General features: G+C 38.4%; 1 protein-coding gene across 1 annotated transcript; it reads left to right on the top strand.

Annotated features, from left to right (window-relative positions):
- The first annotated feature begins 3,627 nt into the window (after window positions 1-3,627).
- Window positions 3,628-16,623, top strand: LOC121395415. Its single transcript, XM_041568946.1, has 6 exons — window positions 3,628-3,795; window positions 4,410-4,471; window positions 7,084-7,195; window positions 7,322-7,437; window positions 7,978-8,092; window positions 15,996-16,623. The coding sequence occupies exons 1-6, from the start codon at window positions 3,732-3,734 to the stop codon at window positions 16,175-16,177; spliced, it is 651 nt and encodes a 216-aa protein (XP_041424880.1). The 5' UTR covers window positions 3,628-3,731; the 3' UTR covers window positions 16,178-16,623.
- The last annotated feature ends 1,848 nt before the right edge of the window (window positions 16,624-18,471 follow it).

Below are 18,471 nucleotides of genomic sequence, written 5' to 3'. Positions count from 1 at the left end.
CAGTGGAGGCTAATGAGGGAGACAGGTGTGTGACTGTTAAGAGGGGAAGTAGGGGACAGAAGGGTATGATGTCTGGTCCACAGCTGGTCCAAAGTAACAGATTTGCCATTTTGGCTGAAGATGCTGGGGAGGACAGCCCTGAACTGACATGGATGTAGCAGGCTGACTCCCAGAGCACCCTACGAGGCAGCAACTCTAATACGGGCAGTGTGGGGGGGGGAGGGCAAGGAAGGAAAAGCAGGTTTTAGTTATAGGAGATTTATTTATTAGAAAGGTGAATAGGGTAATCTGTTGCAAGGACACTTCATGCCGAATGGTCTGCTGCTTGCATGGTGCTAGGGTTTGGCATGTAGTGGAACTAGACATATTATTGGCTGGGGAATACCCAGTGGTCTTGGAGATTTTAAACTAGGTCTGGGGGGGGGGCAATAAAGGATTCCGTGGAAGAAAGGTTAGATGAGGTAGTGGGCATAGGAAGGTAAAATGGGGGAGGAGATTTGGTTGGGGGTACTGTTAAGGACAGGGAGGACCATGTGTTGTTTTCACCAAATTTTCACTTTGGTTCCATTATTAATTGTATGTTTTTAAATGCAAGGAGTCTGACTGGTAAAATGGGAAAGCTGAAGGTGCTGGCACGGAAATATGATGTGACTGGTGTTGCCTAAACATGGCTGAATGATTCACATGACTGGGCAGTTAATATCAGTGGCTATACTTTATTTTGGAGGGACAGAGGCAATAGCAAAAGAGGAGGGGTATGTCTGTTTGTAAGGTAGGATTTAAAAGCTAATATAAGTAAGAAGGTAATGTTAGAAAATGAGGGGGAAGAAGCCTTATGGGTAGAGCTCTTCACTGATTGTAAAGAGTCCAGCAAATTAATTGCAGAAGCTGCATTTAACAAATATAAACGCTATAATAAATGTTGTGAAACAGCAATCCGGAAGGCAAAGATTGGAATTAAGGAGCACATAACAGTAGAGGCTAAGACTAACCCTAAAAAGTTTTTTAAGTATATTAATAGTAAAAAGTTGTGAGTTGAGAGTGTGGCTCCTTTAAATTACAGTTTGTTGTAACAGATACAGAAATGGCAAATGTGTTAAATCAGTTCTTTTCTTCATTATTTACATTAGAAAAGTCAGAGTTCCCAAAACCACCTCTTAGCAGCACTGTTGGCATAGCTCAGTCTAGTCAGTGACTGACTCAAGATATGGTTCATAAAACTTTACTAACAATTAATGTGAAAAAGAAGCCAGAAGTTCAATTCTTCTTAACACCAATGTGTGTGTGTTTTTTTTAATCCCCTGGCCACCAATGTATTATTTTAATACTCTATAGGCCCCTGCCACCAATGTTTTTTTTAAAGAAATATTCTTTTGGGCCCCAATTTTTTTTAACTTGTAAGGGGGGCCCTGGCGCCAATGTTTTTTTTAAAAAATATTATTTTGGGGGCCCTGGTCACCAATAGCTTTTTATAACTTGTGTGTGGGGGGGTTTCCTTTTTTAGTGCTGATGTCTGTGTGGTCTTTTAACCCGTGATGTAGAGTGGGCGGGATCTGGGGTGGGGCATGGGGGCCGGGGTGGGTGGAGCAAAGATCTCTGAGGGTGACTGAAACATTGAGCAAAATAAAACTTTGGAAGATTGATTCAGCAAGTCATGTGAGTGCCGTTCTTCTGCATTGCTTGTGTTGTTTTGTTTCTTAGCTCAGGCACCAAGGTGGAACAACTGTCTATTGTGTGCACCTAATGTCTCTCTCTCTCTCTCTCTCTCTCTCTCTCTCTATAGTTGTGTAGATGATGGCAGTCTCTTTTCTTCATCAGAGACATATGGGGGCAGATTCATTAAGGGTCGAATTTCGAAGTTAAAAATACTTCGAAATTCGACCCTCGAATTGAAATCCTTCGACTTCGAATATCGAAGTCGAAGGATTTAGCGTTAATCCTGCGATCGATCGAACGATTCAATCCTTCGAATTCTTCGATTCGAAGGATTTTAATCCAACGATCGAAGGAAAATCCTTCGATCAAAAAATCACAGGCAAGCCTATGGGGACCTTCCCCATAGGCTAACATTGACTTCGGTAGGTTTTACCTGCCGAAGTAAAGGCTCGAAGTTTTTTTTAAAGGGGAAGTACTTCGACTATCGAATGGTCGAATAGTCGAACGATTTTTCGTTCGATTCGTTCGATTTCGTTCGAATTCGAACGAATTTAACCAATTCGATGGTCAAAGTACCAAAAAAATACTTCGAAATTCGAATTTTTTTCATTCGAATCCTTCACTCGAGCTTCATGAATCGGCCCCTAAGTGTATACAGTAGGACTATTCAAGTTGCTTGCTGTGTTTTTGACTGCCTAAAACATGGATTTACCACAATTAATATGTATTTACAATTAATATGTATTGTCTTCATGTGAGAAAAGGCAGCTCTAGTACCTTTCAGGCAATAGTTGCCTGGAAATGTGCAGAATAGCAACCTTTTACTTTGGTCAAAGAAGAAAGAGTGTATGCAGTATAGTATGTGAACATGAAAAATGCAGTTGCAGGGTCTTGTATTGGTTTTCCTGTCATAGTGTATTTGATTAAAGGGGTGGTTCACCTTTAAGGTAACTTTTTAGTATATTATACAATGGCAGATTCTAAGCAACTCTTCATTTGGTTTTGATTTGATTATTTATTTTTATTTGCATTTTTCTTCTCTTTGCAGCTTTCAAATGGGCGTCGCTGACCCCTTCTAAAAAGCAAATGCTCTGTAAGGCTACAAATGTATTGTTATTCCTAATTTTTATTACTCGTCTTTCTATTCAGGACCACTCCTATTCATATTCCAGTCTCTTATTCAAATCAGTGCATGGTTGCCAGGGTAATTTGAACCCTAGCAACCACAATGCTGAAATTGCAGACTGGAGAGATGCTGAATAAAAAGCTAAAGAACTCAAAAACCACAGATAATAAAAAATGAAATTGCAAAGTGTTTTAGAATATCAATCTCTACATCATACTAAAAGTTATTTCAAAGGTGAACCACCCCTTTAACTCTAAGGGGCCGATTCATCAAGCTCGAGTGAAGGATTCGAAGTAAAAAAACTTCGAATTTCGAAGTGTTTTTTGGGCTACTTCGACCATCGAATGGGCTACTTCGACCTTCGACTACGACTACGACTTCGAATCGAAGGATTCGAACTAAAAATCGTTCGACTATTCGACCATTCGATAGTCGAAGTACTGTCTCTTTAAAAAAAACTTCGACCCCCTAGTTCGGCAGCTAAAAGCTACCGAAGTCAATGTTAGCCTATGGGGAAGGTCCCCATAGGCTTGCCTAAGTTTTTTAGATCGAAGGATATTCCTTCGATCGTTGGATTTAAATCCTTCGAATCGTTCGATTCGAAGGATTTAATCGTTCGATCGAAGGAATAATCCTTCGATCGTACGATCGCAGAATTTGCGCTAAATCCTTCGACTTCGATATTCGAAGTCGAAGGATTTCAATTCCTAGTCGAATATCGAGGGTTAATTAACCCTCGATATTCGACCCTTGATGAATCGGCCCCTTAGTGTGTTTATTCATGTCATGGACACCCCCACACATTACTGATCTCCAGTATTAGGCAATCTTTCAGATATCTGCAGTCTGCAAAACAAAGAGAGAGAGACAGTACAACAGTTCACCTCCCAAGCAAGTCTGTTGCTTTTCTGTGTATCCGGAGAAACATTTTTTATATTGTAACCCAGCCATGCAGAACACTCTCAGCCATCTTTGTGCTTTTCTTTATATTGGAGCGTTTTTATGTACCACTGGTAAGTGCAATTGGCAATTTTTTTCAGAAAACAACATTTATTATTGAAATGTGCCTGTAATAAGCAAGTAAACTAAACTGTAGTAGCAAATGCCATGCAGGACTGGAGCAGTGGTGGCAAATGTTTATATTGACCCTGACACTCCCAAATTCATACTTGTAATAAACCTATTTAGATATCTTGGTTTTCAATCCTATGTTTCCTAACTTGCCACCACTATGCCATTGGTATTGCATTCACTTTACATACTGCACTTCCCTTTCACTCCTCATTGTCTATAATTTCACATAGTCTGTGCTTGGCAGTGTGCACCTATCATAACACATAATCATAAAAGAGGATTAGGAATTATTTCATAGGGTGACAGGTCTCCAATTAAAAGAATGAGAATGGGATTGCTTTTTCCCATTTTGGATTTTCCAGATATTAAACCCTATACATGTACAGTGAGGAAACTAAAGGCATGCGGGCCACATGGACTTGCTTTTCTAGAAATAAATAGTATGTGCCCATTAGAATTTATTCACAGCTGTTTTAAACATTGTGATGTGTTCTCTTTCTGTCAGTGCGAGGGAAAAATGCAAACATTTGTCAGTAACTGTTTTGTATTGCAGAAAGTAAAGCTGTGGATTTTCATGCAGAAAACATAACTGAATCCCTGACTGAGAAAATTGAGGTACAGTGTACTATAGCATAGTTTTTTAAAAATTAATGGATGAGATTGCATGTTTTTTCCTCATAGAAATAGACTCTTTTGTGGGTACAGCAATACATTGTTGTATTAATTTGTGTTAAAGTAAGTCTAGTGCTGTGAACTTTTTACATCACCTTTTAGCTCTTTGCAAAGTGCCTGTATGTTGTGCTATTATTTTATATTGCTTATTTAGTAAGGATCCCCAAACAAACTTGTTTGAGAGAAGATTTGACTGGATTAGGAAGAAAGAGGACACAGTTAAAGCTGTGTGATACTCGGTAGGCAGTGTATATCTCAGGGGAAGGGGCATAGAGAAATAGATGATACAGAAAGCAATATTCTGCCCTTGATTCTATCCTTTGCTCAGGCAGAAGCATGGCTCCAGGTTGGGTTATATTCAGTGTGGATAGTAATGGGGAGAATGCTTGTCATAGCTGGAATGGGATGGTATTCCCTTGTTTTAGGGACAGAAACCTTCTTGGACATTAACCCTGGAAGTCAATTTCGACTCTGGCTATCTTCAATTTTCCATCTGGCTGACTAGCATGGCAGGTGGGCCTGTTGGGAAGCATTACAGTGGTATGGATATTGTTACCAATACATGTTTTACTCTCTTTAAGTCTGTGATTTTTATAGTTTGGTTGTTAATGCCAGGGCATTTTCACATTGATCCTTGACCCTTGATATATTCCCTGAGAATATTTGTTATACATTAACACAGTAAGGTCAAAGATCAGTGAAAGAGCTATCCTTGCCGAATTTGAGCTTTGTTATATCTTACCATACCTCTGCACAATGCTTTTTTTACATAGGAAGATATAGCATTCACAATTTAATATTGCTTTAAAATCCACATGCTTCATGGTTAATAATCAATTCATTTATATGCATTACAAACAGAACTTTATCATCATGCAGATATGATAATAAACCCCTGTATGAAAAATGTTGTGTGGTGTACTGGTATGGGATCCGTTATCCAGAAAAGCTCTGAATTACGAGAAGGCCATCTCCCATATTATCCAAATTTGTAAAAATGATTTCCTTTTTCTCTGTAATAATACAATAGTACATCTACATGATCCAAACTAGGATATACTTAATCCTTATTGGAAGTAAAGCCAGCCTATTAGGTTTATTTAATGTTTTAATGATTTTATAGCAGACTTAAGGTATGAAGCTCCAAATTACAAAAAGATCCATTATCCAGAAAACCCCAGGTCCCGAGCATTCTGGCAAACAGGTCCCATACCTGAATATGAAGCCCCATATTGCACTTAATTAGCTCTTTTGTCAGCTCCCTCATGCCAGGCCATTTTAACAGGGATGCATATGCATTTGTCAGTATTATTTGTTGTTTAGTCAGTCAGTGCTGTCTGAAATATGTGCTGGTATATGTGTGGGTAAAGCAAAGGTAAAATTGTCAATATCTCAAATCATCATATGATCCAGTGTTCTATAATATGCTCTTTTACACTTGGATTTGTGATTTTATTTTAATTTCCATTTCTCTGTTGTAGAGCATTATCTACTCACACCTATAGAGTTGCACATTTCTTTACACCTTCCCTAATTTTTTTTAAACCGGCATAACTTGTACACTTGTAAATAATCAAACATAAACTCCCAAGAACAATGTCCTTACATATTAAATATATTGTACAGTGAGAAGCAATGGGTACTGACATCCCATTTACATTAAACTCAATGAGTGGCAGTGGAAAATTTAGCCCCCAAATTCAATATATACAGTAAGAGGTAATGGGCCCTGATACCTCAGACACCCCCTTACTGTTCCAAAAAGCTGGTTACAAGCAGAGGGTTCCAAGTGATTATAATTTAGCCTTGCGTATCTTATATCAAAAGGTGAAATAGAGCTACAGGTAGCCAGAGGGAAAAAACACTGCTGCCTTCCATTTGTTTGTATGGAATTTCTAGGTGCATATTTATCATAAGGTAAACTTCCAACTTGTAGAAATATGCCCCTATAAATCATATACAAGTGATTTGCAAGTAGGTGGGATTGCGCCTTCAAGACCTGTGGTGTGCTCTATTTCACCTATTGAACAATATTCACATATTTACATAGTTACATAGTAAATTAGGTCGAAAAAAGACACACATCCATCAAGTTCAACCTTTTAACTTGCCTAACTGCTATTTTATCCAGAGGAAGGCAAAAAAAATCTCTAGCCTCTCCAATTTGCCTCAGAGGGGAAAAAAAATCCGTCCTGACTCCAAAATGGCAATCGGACTAGTCCCTGGATCAACTTGTACTATGAGCTATCTTTCATTACCTTGTATTCCCTCACTTGCTAAAAAGCCATCCAACTCCTTTTTAAAGCTATCTAATGTATCAGCCTGTATGACTGAATCAGGGAGAGAATTCCACATTCCCTTCCGAATATTTAGCCGTAAGCTCTTACAAAGGAATGGCTAATGAAATGAATGATAATGAATACTTAGGTTTCCTAAAAATGCACTGGGCCTATTTTGGTGAAAGGAGTAGGAGTAATATAATTTAGCCATTTTGTTAAAATTTATTTTTAACTCTTTTATTTTCATTTTTGTAAATCTTGTTTCTTGTCTTCTAGTCATTTAAATTTCACCAAGATGAAATTGCCAAACTTGAAAGGACACACGTGAATTTACTGGTTGTCTTAGCTCAGGATATGCTTGGCATACTAAAAGGAATACAAGAAAAAAGTAAAGTTTGTAGGATTGAGATGTTAAATATAAATGCTGCATTTATAAGTTACCTTACTTGATTGATTTATAGTTCTTTCCTATTATGTAACTGTTTTGCTTTAAACTATGCTCTTTTCTTTTAAGTTTATTTAGATCTGGTATCTCATAGCAATTGTTCCATGCCACTGATACCAAGAAACGGAGGCTTGGTGTTTGCTTATCTTAGCGGTGTGTACTATTGCAAACCAATCTGCAATCAGGTAAAGTCTATAATACAACTGTATGTAGAAATAATGTTTTTAATTTAAGCATCATATTCTATGGCACTATTCACAAGGAAGGAGTCCTGTATATTTGTTATCAGAATAAAGTTGCTACTTAGCCTATAAGATAAAACCCACACTATTGGCATAAATACAATATAACAGACCCAGGCCCGGACTGGCACTCTGTTGGTTCTGGCAAATGCCAGAGGGGCTGCTATAAGGTGCCATAGAAGGTCAGTATTTAGTGGGCTGGTGGGGGCTGTTTGGGCCTCTGTGTGGGCTGATTGGGCCTCTGTGTACCTGAAATGCCAGGGCCTATTTTAATTCTCAGTCCGGACCTGAACAGACCCAGCAGCTACAGGAAGGGCTCGGTGGAGGGTGGCAGTCTGCTTTATTGTAGTCCCCATCACCAATGCAAAAAAAAAATTTGCTGCCCACCGCAAGTAGACAAGCATGCCCCATAAATGGAGCAGAGGGATGTCAAATTAGTGTTTTTTTGCCTAAATGTGATCTCTGTTATGTTCTTGTTTAAAGGGTTATGACTTCTCTTTCCTGAGGCGGAGTCGACTATATGAAGAATGTGGAAAGCACACAGGTTATAGCTGGACATCTCAGTATACTTTTGGTGAAAGACTGGCAGAATGCATAGGTAAATTGTCTCTTCCATAAGATAAGTGGTAGATGTTTGCATCTTAAGCTTATCTCACAATGAACAGATCCTCTGTTGGTATTTTCTCCTGGTGGAGAAACATGTATTATTGCCAATATGGCCTGTCCCCATGAATATAGGGTGGCATAGACAGTATCAAAAAGTCATGGATGTTTATCCAGTGGCAGTAAAATACTGTTTATTGTGTTTTAATTATTCAAATTAGGCAGGATTAAATCACTGAGATCCTATTTACTGTAAACTCTATTAAAATATAAGCATTTTTTATTTCATTATACGGGTCAGGCAAGTAGACAGAAGTTTATGATATACAATAAAAACTCCAAGTTCTATATGTTTTCTAATGAGATTTACATAAAAAGAGTCAAATGTAATTTGTTCATCTTAAGGTATGATCCCTTTGTCCATTTGGTTTTTAAAGAACAAGGGGGAGTCAGAAATTGAGGATGGGTCTGTCTTTCTGCCAGCACTTTTTCTTTAAAGTGATACTGACACTAAAAAACTACTTCTTAAAATATGAAAGTATATTAAAAGTTACCTATAGGTCATGTTGATTGCTGAGAGGTTTGTTTTTGAAACAAATTGTTTGTTCCTAAACTAAACCTAAACCTGACTGTTTTGCCAACCTGACTCCCATCTCATCTCAGTTAAAGTTTCCAATGCTAACAGACTCCTGCTGCACAAATATGGCAGCCCACTCATACAGGAACATGAGGGAAACAGACAAGTAATGTAAACGCATTGTGCTAATACACATTAATATAATATTGATATATTAATATAACACATTAATATAATATGGCAAAGTTATAAGTAGCTTTCAAAGGCAATATTATGATAGATGTAAAAAAAGAGTTTCATTTCTGGTGTCAGTTATCTCTTTAAGTAGCCTTTTACCAGGTGACTCCATCTTGGCAGGTCTACTAGAGTTATAAAGCTACCCTCAGTGCCCTGCATGCATCTGACAAACAGCAGGGACTATTGTTTATGCATCTATTGGTATAGTGGCACCCACTGACTTTCCTTGTCCTTTATATTCCTAGCACTATTTGATGTGTTTATGTTCTATGAATGTAAAATATTTATATCTAGGCAATTACTTTGATACTTCTAACTTTACTACTTTTTCATTTCAATATTTTTATATATACTTTACATCCCTATACGTATCTCAAAAAAAGTGTTTTTCCTGGATAGCCCCATGTGAGTACATCCTGAGAGAGCTCTTCTTTGTTCTGATACCACCAGAAAGATCTTTCTCATAGCCTTACAGTGCCACCCATCTTTTCCATCAGGTTTCACTCAGGATTAAACTTTATGATATCAGCAGAGTAAAAATTAAATGGTAAATGAAAAGTTCAACCCTAACATCTGTTACATCTGGATCAGATAAAGGATTTCAAATAGCAGTATGACCAGTAACAATATAGCCTCCCTACCAATTTATACTATGGTTAAAAGCTTTGCATAATGGGGCAGTAAGCTTTCCCCTTATAAGTGGATGGTAGGTTGAAAACTTTGATGGGGCAGTTGGGATGTTGCAAGGTTTGCCGTCCCTTGTGTCCTCTTCTCAATGCCTCTCATAGACCCTGTGAGATTTCAGGTTGCTTGAATCTTTGCCTCTGCACTTTTGTTAGCACATAATCACTCAACAGAGCCTTATCTTAAGTTCAATTCAGCCTGGGCTGATTTTATTTCAACACATTCAAACAGAAGGCATAAACAAAAGTTCCAAGTTGGTTGGCAAAATCATTGTGAGGCAACTTCAGACGACTTCGGAAAACGAAACGATCCAAGTGCCATCCCGCCGGCAATTTACATTCTAGCTGGTGGGAAGGAATTTCGGGAAGGTAAGTTGCCCGAAGAAGAGGAGATTTGTCGATGGGAGACTAATCTTCCCGAATCAGAGTGTGTGCCACCACCCTTATCCAGGGCTCTTATCCCCAGAACTGCCTTTTACCATATCACAACCCTTGCAACCATATCGCAACCAACTTGCAACTAAACTAATTATTATGTTGGCTATGAAATAGCCAACATACTGTTCTTCGAGTTCAGCTCGTTCTTCTTCTTATTATGTTGGCTATGAAATAGCCAACATACTGTTCTTCGAGTTCAGCTCGTTCTTCTTCTTATTATGTTGGCTATGAAATAGCCAACATACTGTTCTTCGAGTTCAGCTCGTTCTTCTTCTTATTATGTTGGCTATGAAATAGCCAACATACTGTTCTTCGAGTTCAGCTCGTTCTTCTTCTTATTATGTTGGCTATGAAATAGCCAACATACTGTTCTTCGAGTTCAGCTCGTTCTTCTTCTTATTATGTTGGCTATGAAATAGCCAACATACTGTTCTTCGAGTTCAGCTCGTTCTTCTTCTTCTTATTATTATTGGCGAACCCCATTTTCTAAACGCTACTCCTCCTACAGTTTTAGGGGTGCAAGCGCCAAACTTTCCACACTTATTCCTCTTATAGCAAAGTACGTTGCTTGTGCTTTAATAAGCGATCCCACCCACCCCGCCCCTGTGGCGACCCCCCGACGACCCCTTTTTTCCCATTGACTTTGACAGGGAAAAATTTCAAATCGCCGCCACTCGTACAGTTTTGAAGATACAGTCCCCAAACTCGGACCACATATTGTTGATGTCACCCCGAATAAAAATAAGTATTTTGGGGGGGCACCCCAAAGTGGGCGGAGCTACCAACGCCCAATGAAAATTTAGCAATTTTCTATACGCTACTCCTCCCAGAGGTTTAGGAGTACAATTATGATACTTTGCACACTTGTTCGGCTCATACCCGAATAGGTTGCTTGTGCTTCGTTAAGCGATCCCACCCTCCGTGCCCCTGTGGCGACCCCCCGACGACCCCATTTTTCCCCATAGACTTTCATTGGAAAACTTGAAACTTTTGCCACTTGTACAGCTTTGAAGTTACACTCACCAAACTTGGGTCATTTAGTCATGGGGTGAAGCTGAAAAATTCTGTCCTATTTTGGGGACCCACCCCGCCCCTGTGGCGACCCCCCGACGACCCCTTTTTTCCCATTGAGATTGACAGGGAAAAATTTCAAATCGCTGCCACTTGTACAGTTTTGAAGATACAGTCCCCAAACTCGGACCACATATAGTTGATGTCACCCCGAATAAAAATAAGTATTTTGGGGGGGCACCCCAAAGTGGGCGGAGCTACCAACGCCCAATGAAAATTGAGCAATTTTCTAAACGCTACTCCTCCCAGAGTTTTAGGAGTACAATTATGAAACTTTGCACACTTGTTCGACTCATACTCGAATAGGTTGCTTGTGCTTTGTTAAGCGATCCCAACCTCCGTGCCCCTGTGGCGACCCCCCGACGACCCCTTTTTTCCCCATAGACTTTCATTGGAAAACTTGAAACTTTTGCCACTTGTACAGCTTTGAAGTTACACTCACCAAACTTGGCTCATTTAGTCATGGGGTGAAACTGAAAAATTCTGTCCTATTTTGGGGACCCAAAAAAGTGGGCGGAGCCGCAAACAACCAATCAGATTTTCCCTATTGACTTCAATGAGAAAATGTAAACAGCTGTAATTCATACAGTATTAAAGCTAGAGCTCTCCCAAACTTGGCACCGTGGGTCACTGGGTGACTCGGCTAAAATTTACCTAAAGTGGGCGGAGTCTACAACAGCCAATCAAATTTCAGCCATTCAAATAAATAGGAAAATGTTAAACTGCTGCCGCTCTTAGACGGTTAATGGCAGGGTCCTCAAACTTGGCACAGTTGGTCACTGGGGGACTGGGATTAAAATTAAGAAAAGTGGGTGGAGCCAAAACCAACCAATCAGATTTCTTTGATTGATTTTAATGAGAACAATTAAGAAGGCTGCCATTCTCTCAGTATTGATGTCAGGGACCTTGAATATCACAAATGTGGTCGCTGGGGGTTTCCACTTCAAGTTTAGAAAAAGTGGGCGGAGCCACCAACAACCAATCGAATTTCATTCATTGATTTTCAATAGAAAAAAATAAAAATGCTGCCATTTTTACACAATAAATGACAGCATTCCCAAACTTTGGAATGTTAGTCACTGAGTGACTGTGGTTCACAATTAGGAAAAAAAGGGGCGGGGCAACAACAGCCAATCAGATTTCAGCCATTGACCTTAATTAAAAATGATAAACTGCTGCTATTATCACGGTTTAAATGCTAGGTGTACCAAACTTGGCTCAATTACTCACTGGGTGACTGCGGTCAAAATTTAGGAAAAGTGGGTGGAGCCAAAAACGGCCAATCAGTTTTCACCTATTGACTTCAATGTAAAATTTTTGATTACTGCCGTTCTCACAGTTTTAAAACCGGAGGCCCCAAACTTGGCACTGACCATGACTAGGTAACTGGGGTTAAAATTCAGAAAACTGGGCGGAGCTTAAGACAGCCAATCACATTTTACCAAACGCTATTCAATGGGAATATTTAAATTCCTGTCAATCTTACACTGTTAATGTAAGAGTGCTCAAACTTGGTCCATTTGGTGAAGGGGTGACTGGGATGCAAATGTTTAAAAGTGGGCGGAGCCAAAAATAGCCAGTTTGTTTGAATGGATTTCAATGGTAAAATTGGATTGGCTTTAAATTTCACCGTTTTAATCCGGATTCTACCGACTTTGTGTACTCTCTAGGCACCGGGGGCGACTGGGCAAGACACCTATAGCGTTTCATAGCCAACATCCCGTGGTTTCTTCAGAAACGACACCCTCTAGTATTTTACTATTTATTGTAGTAACTACTGTATATATACAGTGATTTATATTAATTATGCATTGCTGTGTTTTTGAAATATAGCACCGCTGTTTCATTGTTTAAATTGTTTCAGCTCAGATGAAAAGAATGGGCTTGATTATTAAATAGTAGTGTATGGCATTTACTATGGTGATAGCTCTAGTGCCTGAGAATCTGTTTCCTGAGAAAACAATCACAATCTGATCCCCTTTGCCGTGGGCAGAGGTTCTGAAGCTTTGTTATCTGGGCTGTATGATTGCTAACAAGCAGCCATTCAGGGAGTATACAAGTGAACAGTTGCTTATATTTTATTTCTTCATTTGTTGTGTTACATGTTTAGATACAGTATATAGTTCTTAGTTCTTGGTATAGTTCTTTTTTTTCAGGCATTGATATTTGTAAAATACTTTGGTCGAGTAGCACATTGTTTATTGTCAAGCACATTTTTGTGTTTATCTATGAATGTAATGTACTTAAACCTTATACCTAAGGTCTTCGCTTTCAGAAAGGTGTCTTAGGAAAGGGCAAAAGCCAAATATACCTGAGTTGGTTAGGACTTGACGTTAGCGCGATTCTATAATGATTTTTATGGTGTCGTTTTTATTTCTAAATTACACTGTTTACACTGCAAATAGTTCACTCTACAATATAAAATGTAATTCCTGAACCAGCAAGTGTATTTTTTTAGTTGAAATATTGGTGTGTAGGCAGCCATCTCAGGTCATTTTGCCTAGTCATGTGCTTTTTAGAAAGAGCCAGCACTTTCTGCTACTTTCTGGCAGGCTCTTTCTCCTATTCAATGTAACTAAATGTGTCGCAGTGGGACCTGTATTTTACTATTGAGTGCTGTTCTTAGATCTACCAGGGAGATGTTATCTTTTGTTGGGGAGCTGCTACCTGGTTAACTTCCCATTGTTCTGTTGTTAGGCTACTCGGGAAAGGGGTGGGGGTGATATCACTCCAACTTGCAGTACAGCAGTAAAGATTGACTGAAGTTTATCAGAGCACAAGTCACATGACTGAGGCCAGCTGGGACACTGACAATATGTCTAGCCCCATGTCAAATTTCAAAATTGAATACAAACAAATATGTTAACTCTTTTGAGAAATGGATTGCAGTGCATAAGTCTGCTGTAGCAGCACTATTAACTGATGTGTTTTCCCATGACAGTATCCCTTTTAATATCACTATTAACAGAGGGATCTTCTTAACTGTTCCCCCTCTTACTCCTCTCCCAGGGGGTATATTTATCAAAGAGTCAAGTTAATAGTGAAGTTCCGCCACTAGAGTGAAATTCCGCCACTTCCCATTCATTTCTATGGGGTTTTTAAAGGCGTATTTATCAAAGGGTGACATTTCACTTTCACCCATTGATAAATACACCTTTCAAAATCCCATAAAAATGAATAGAGAGCTGCAGAATTTCACTCTAGTGGCGGAACTTCACTCTTTGATAAATTTACCCCATGGCCTCTTAATCCTACTCCTAAATCTACCCTAGATTCTACATGCTACTCTAGTTCACCCACCCTACCCTTTCCAAGTTCAAACACTCTTCTAGCCTCTCAGCCATTCTTTTTCCTAGCACAACCTTCCATTGAGGTGCAATCCATCACAACTATATTGTACCCCAAGCTAAAATCAGAACCCAAACCCTTCTTTCGACTTTAGGCATGCATTTAGCTCTGTAGCTCCTACTGTATTCATAAAGTTGCACAAGCAAAACTTGAACAAATACCTTTACCTTTATCCTTATATTTATTTCCTAAACCCCTGAAATAAATATTAAAATAATAAAAATGTGCTTTTTTTTTTTGGATTTTTTTTTTAGTGTATAACTTGCATTTATTATTTTTTCAAATTCTTTATTTGTCATTTTTAACACAAGAAAAAAGGGGATACAGAAAAAGGGGGGGGGGAATAAAAAGGGCGTTAATAAGTACCAGCATATCACAGTACAGCTTCTTTATATGTAGCATACGTTATACAATCATACATTTTTCTTTATTCACTGCTTTTCAGGTATAATCTAGCTGGCAAAGGGAAGAAAAAGATAGTTGCTATGGTCCCATCTTACACTTATTCCGGTGTATATTATTATTGCAGCTACCAACAATTTTTATGAGATAATAAAGCGTATTATTATAACAGAAGCTAAAGTTTTCTAGCCCATATTTACTCGTCTAACTTCAGGTGCTTTATCCACAGGTTCCATGTTTCCCAATAATGTAAGCTGTTATTGTGACTGCTGTCAGCTCCTCCATTTTCCTAGTTTCTTCCATGAGCTGTACACATTCTCTAAGGGCAGATATAGCAATGGGCGAGGTGAATTTTCGCGTTCAAAAAAATTCAAATTTCGAGCTATTTTTTGTGTACTTCGACTAGGGAATAGTCCAAATTAGATTCGAATTTGAAGAAAATTAGAAAATTAGAATATCGAAATTTATCATGTACTGTCTATTTGGAGTCAATTGAAGTTTTTTTGGGGGAAAAACTTCGAATTCAATCAATTGCGCTATTGCTTCGATTCGTACGATTCGAATTTGGCTTAATACAGACCTATTCGGGCAAAAAAAAAACTTCGACTTTATTTCAGTTAGTCTTTTTGAATTATAATTTCAAAGTTTTTCAAATTTGAAATTCGACCCTTGATAAATATGCCCCTGAGTGTTGGGGGTTCTATCTTTTTCCAGCTCTTGGGAATTAAAGCTTTTGCTACCTGAAGCATATGAATTAATAACTTATTTTTGATTACCCTATGTGCCATAGTATCATAATTCAGAAAAAGTTTGGTCTTAAAATCCTCACCAATCCTTTCCTGCGTAAAATATGTGCTTTTCTGCCCTGGTGGCTACACAGCAGCTTATTTACAGTATATAAACTGAAAAAGTGTTTCTGCAATAAACCCAACATTTTTACCAGTGCAGGGCAACAGTATATTATATTTAAATATATCTAAAATACATTATATAAATACATTGTTTCTTACATATGTTCTTTTTTCTATAAGAACCCCATAAGAAAGCCTGATTCACACCCAGCCAAGAGGTATCAGTTTTCTGAAACAAAAGTACTGCATTGTTTTCGATGTACTAAAATAGACTCTGATTTTTATTTACAGAATCTCCAAATGCTGTTAGTGGGGGTCCCACGGCATATTTCAATGACGATAAATGCCAAAATATTGTCAGCAGTGCCAGGACTGAGCAACAATACATCGAAACATTCCTACAGGAGCTCAAGGAGAAGCACATTGAGAATGAACATAATGACACATTTGATTTTGTTGTGTGTGGAAACTAAATCGAGTATTATAATAGAAATGTGAGCTTAATACTAGAAGAAAAACAGTAATATACACCAGCCAGCCATTATGTCATAACTCAAAAATGCCTAAAACATCCTTTGCAGATGGGGTGGTATACATGTAACATATTCAAAATATAATAATTGCATGTATACCTAATTTCTTCCTCATTAACCCTATTTTCTCTACTTCAATTGTTTTAAAGTATAAAAAGCGTGAATGCAGACAACAAATTTAGCAATTACTTCTATAGAAGATCAGCAGGTTTTACCTGCTGAATTTTCATGGTGGAATTTGTGCTATTTTTTCAATTAGCAAATCTCAAAAATGTAATTTTTTTTTAAAAAAAGTTTAATAAATAGATCTCAATGTAACTAAGTAGAATGTTTATTTTCTGTCACTGAAAAAGGACTGTTACAATAAATTCATTTTCACCCCGTTATTCTATTTTCTTTTTTGCCATGGAAATTATTTCTGAAAATGTGCTTTTATTTAAAATAACAAGGGTATCTATTTCTGAAGTAAGAGAGCATCAAAAATAATTTGCATAAAATGCAGCACGGTGTAACTGTGCAAACTGTAACGTAAAATGTGTGCAAACTGTAACCAAAATTGTGAACAAACATATTAAACCTGCACCATAAAACTAAGTTATAACAAATTTACAACATAATTACAGCTATAGTATATGTGCAGAACTATGATTAAGGAAATACAATGACGTTCTGAAGTGTATATATTTCCATGTTGATTGTGTGCATAGGTTTTCTTATGCAGATGAATAATCCTTTATAGGCATCAGCCATTGTGATAAATTGCTCTTTCAATTTCCCACCACATATTTTTTTCCTAGAACGGAATGCCAGAATGATTCTCATCTCTGTAAGCAAAGCTGTTTGCATTCAGCAGCAGGATGGGAGATGGATAGCATATGGGCATCCCCTGAAATGTTCTTATCATCTTGTGCATCATTCAGATGTGCAGCCTGGGAATTGATATGGAGAGCAAGGTGCTGGCGAGTCCTGGGCTTACCACCTGCCTATGGTAGGAGCTCTAAGGTTCGTAATTTTTTCAGAAAAAATAGTTAGCCTTGCAATCCAGATGAATCCCCTGGTATACCTGAAAGCAAATACAGCTAAATCCTTTTGTAAACACAGACCTCCCCCAAAATACACTAATTTGGAATTTGGGGCTGATTTACTGGTGCAGGGGCCTAATTGCACCAGTGCGTTTACCCATAACAACCAAATAGATTTTGTTTGATTTTCTTTTTATAGCATCAAGAAGAGCAAGTGTAATTCCAGATGAATAAATCCTCTGCACAGTTATTTTACCAAATGATAAACATCTTTGGACATTTCATTAAATATGCTGCAGTATTTTCATGCACATCCAGATATTTTTTCCAAATATGATGTTATTGGTTTAGGAAAAAACTTGGTTACAGTTTCCATATAAAGTCTTTTATAGTTAACACTAGCAGGTTTGGTTTTCAGTGCAACTGAAATAGTTTACTTTTGGTTTATTTGCATTAAACAGTTCCAGTCAAGGAAATTTCTGACATTCGTTTCATCCTCAGCAAGATAAGAATGGCCGCAGGCAAAACCATCAGAAAGCTCATTACCAATACAGTGGCGAAAATCACAAGTAAAATGGTCCACGACACCAGAACTGTTTGTTCCATTGTATCTGAAGATACAAAGATAAAATATATTAAAACAGGTGTGACACTACATCCTGTCTTGTTACTTCTTGCACTAGACCAAATAACATCTGAAATTTAAACTCAGGGCAGGAACTAGGGGTAGGCAGAGTAGGCACTTGCCTACGGCACCAGATACTTACCTTCTCTGCTTATTTCCCCTAGTCCGGTCCCCTCTGTGCCCAGCTGCGGACTGTGAAAGTGCCTATTTGCGCTGGTGCGCATGCATGAGCCTTCTTGTGCTGGTGTGCATTCCCACTCGCACGGTGTGCCTGCGCGCCTACTCACCCTAGTGCGCATGTGCACGCCTGTTCTGCACAGTGGCCGGTCAGGTTGCCTAGGGCTCCTGCCCGACCTGGCCTACACTGTTTAAACTATAGTCACATTCAGCTTTCTGACACAAAAACCAGTTCACTGAGAAGCTACTGAATAATTTGCTGTTCCTTATCTAACAGCAGTCAGCAGCTAGTGCAATGTAGGGGGGTTGTTTATAAAGGACTGCTGATTTATTTTGACTGTGCTCTGTACAAGTCAGGAAGTAGAATGTGACTTTGGTTTCATTATATTACATTTTTAATAGGCAAAAAG

This window comes from Xenopus laevis, chromosome 7L (assembly GCF_017654675.1).
Source record: "Xenopus laevis strain J_2021 chromosome 7L, Xenopus_laevis_v10.1, whole genome shotgun sequence".
NCBI lineage: Eukaryota > Metazoa > Chordata > Amphibia > Anura > Pipidae > Xenopus > Xenopus laevis.
The sequence above is the reverse complement of the archived record's forward strand: the minus strand, read 5'-3'. Positions and strand labels throughout refer to the sequence as shown.

Excerpts from the sequence above, each read along its gene's own strand:
- LOC121395415 (XM_041568946.1), top strand. The coding sequence starts at position 3,732 with ATGCAGAACACTCTCAGCCATCTTTGTGCTTTTCTTTATATTGGAGCG. Across the intron at positions 7,196-7,321 it reads AAAAGGAATACAAGAAAAAA|TTTATTTAGATCTGGTATCT; the intron begins GTAAAGTTTGTA and ends TTTTCTTTTAAG. Across the intron at positions 8,093-15,995 it reads AAGACTGGCAGAATGCATAG|AATCTCCAAATGCTGTTAGT; the intron begins GTAAATTGTCTC and ends TTTTATTTACAG.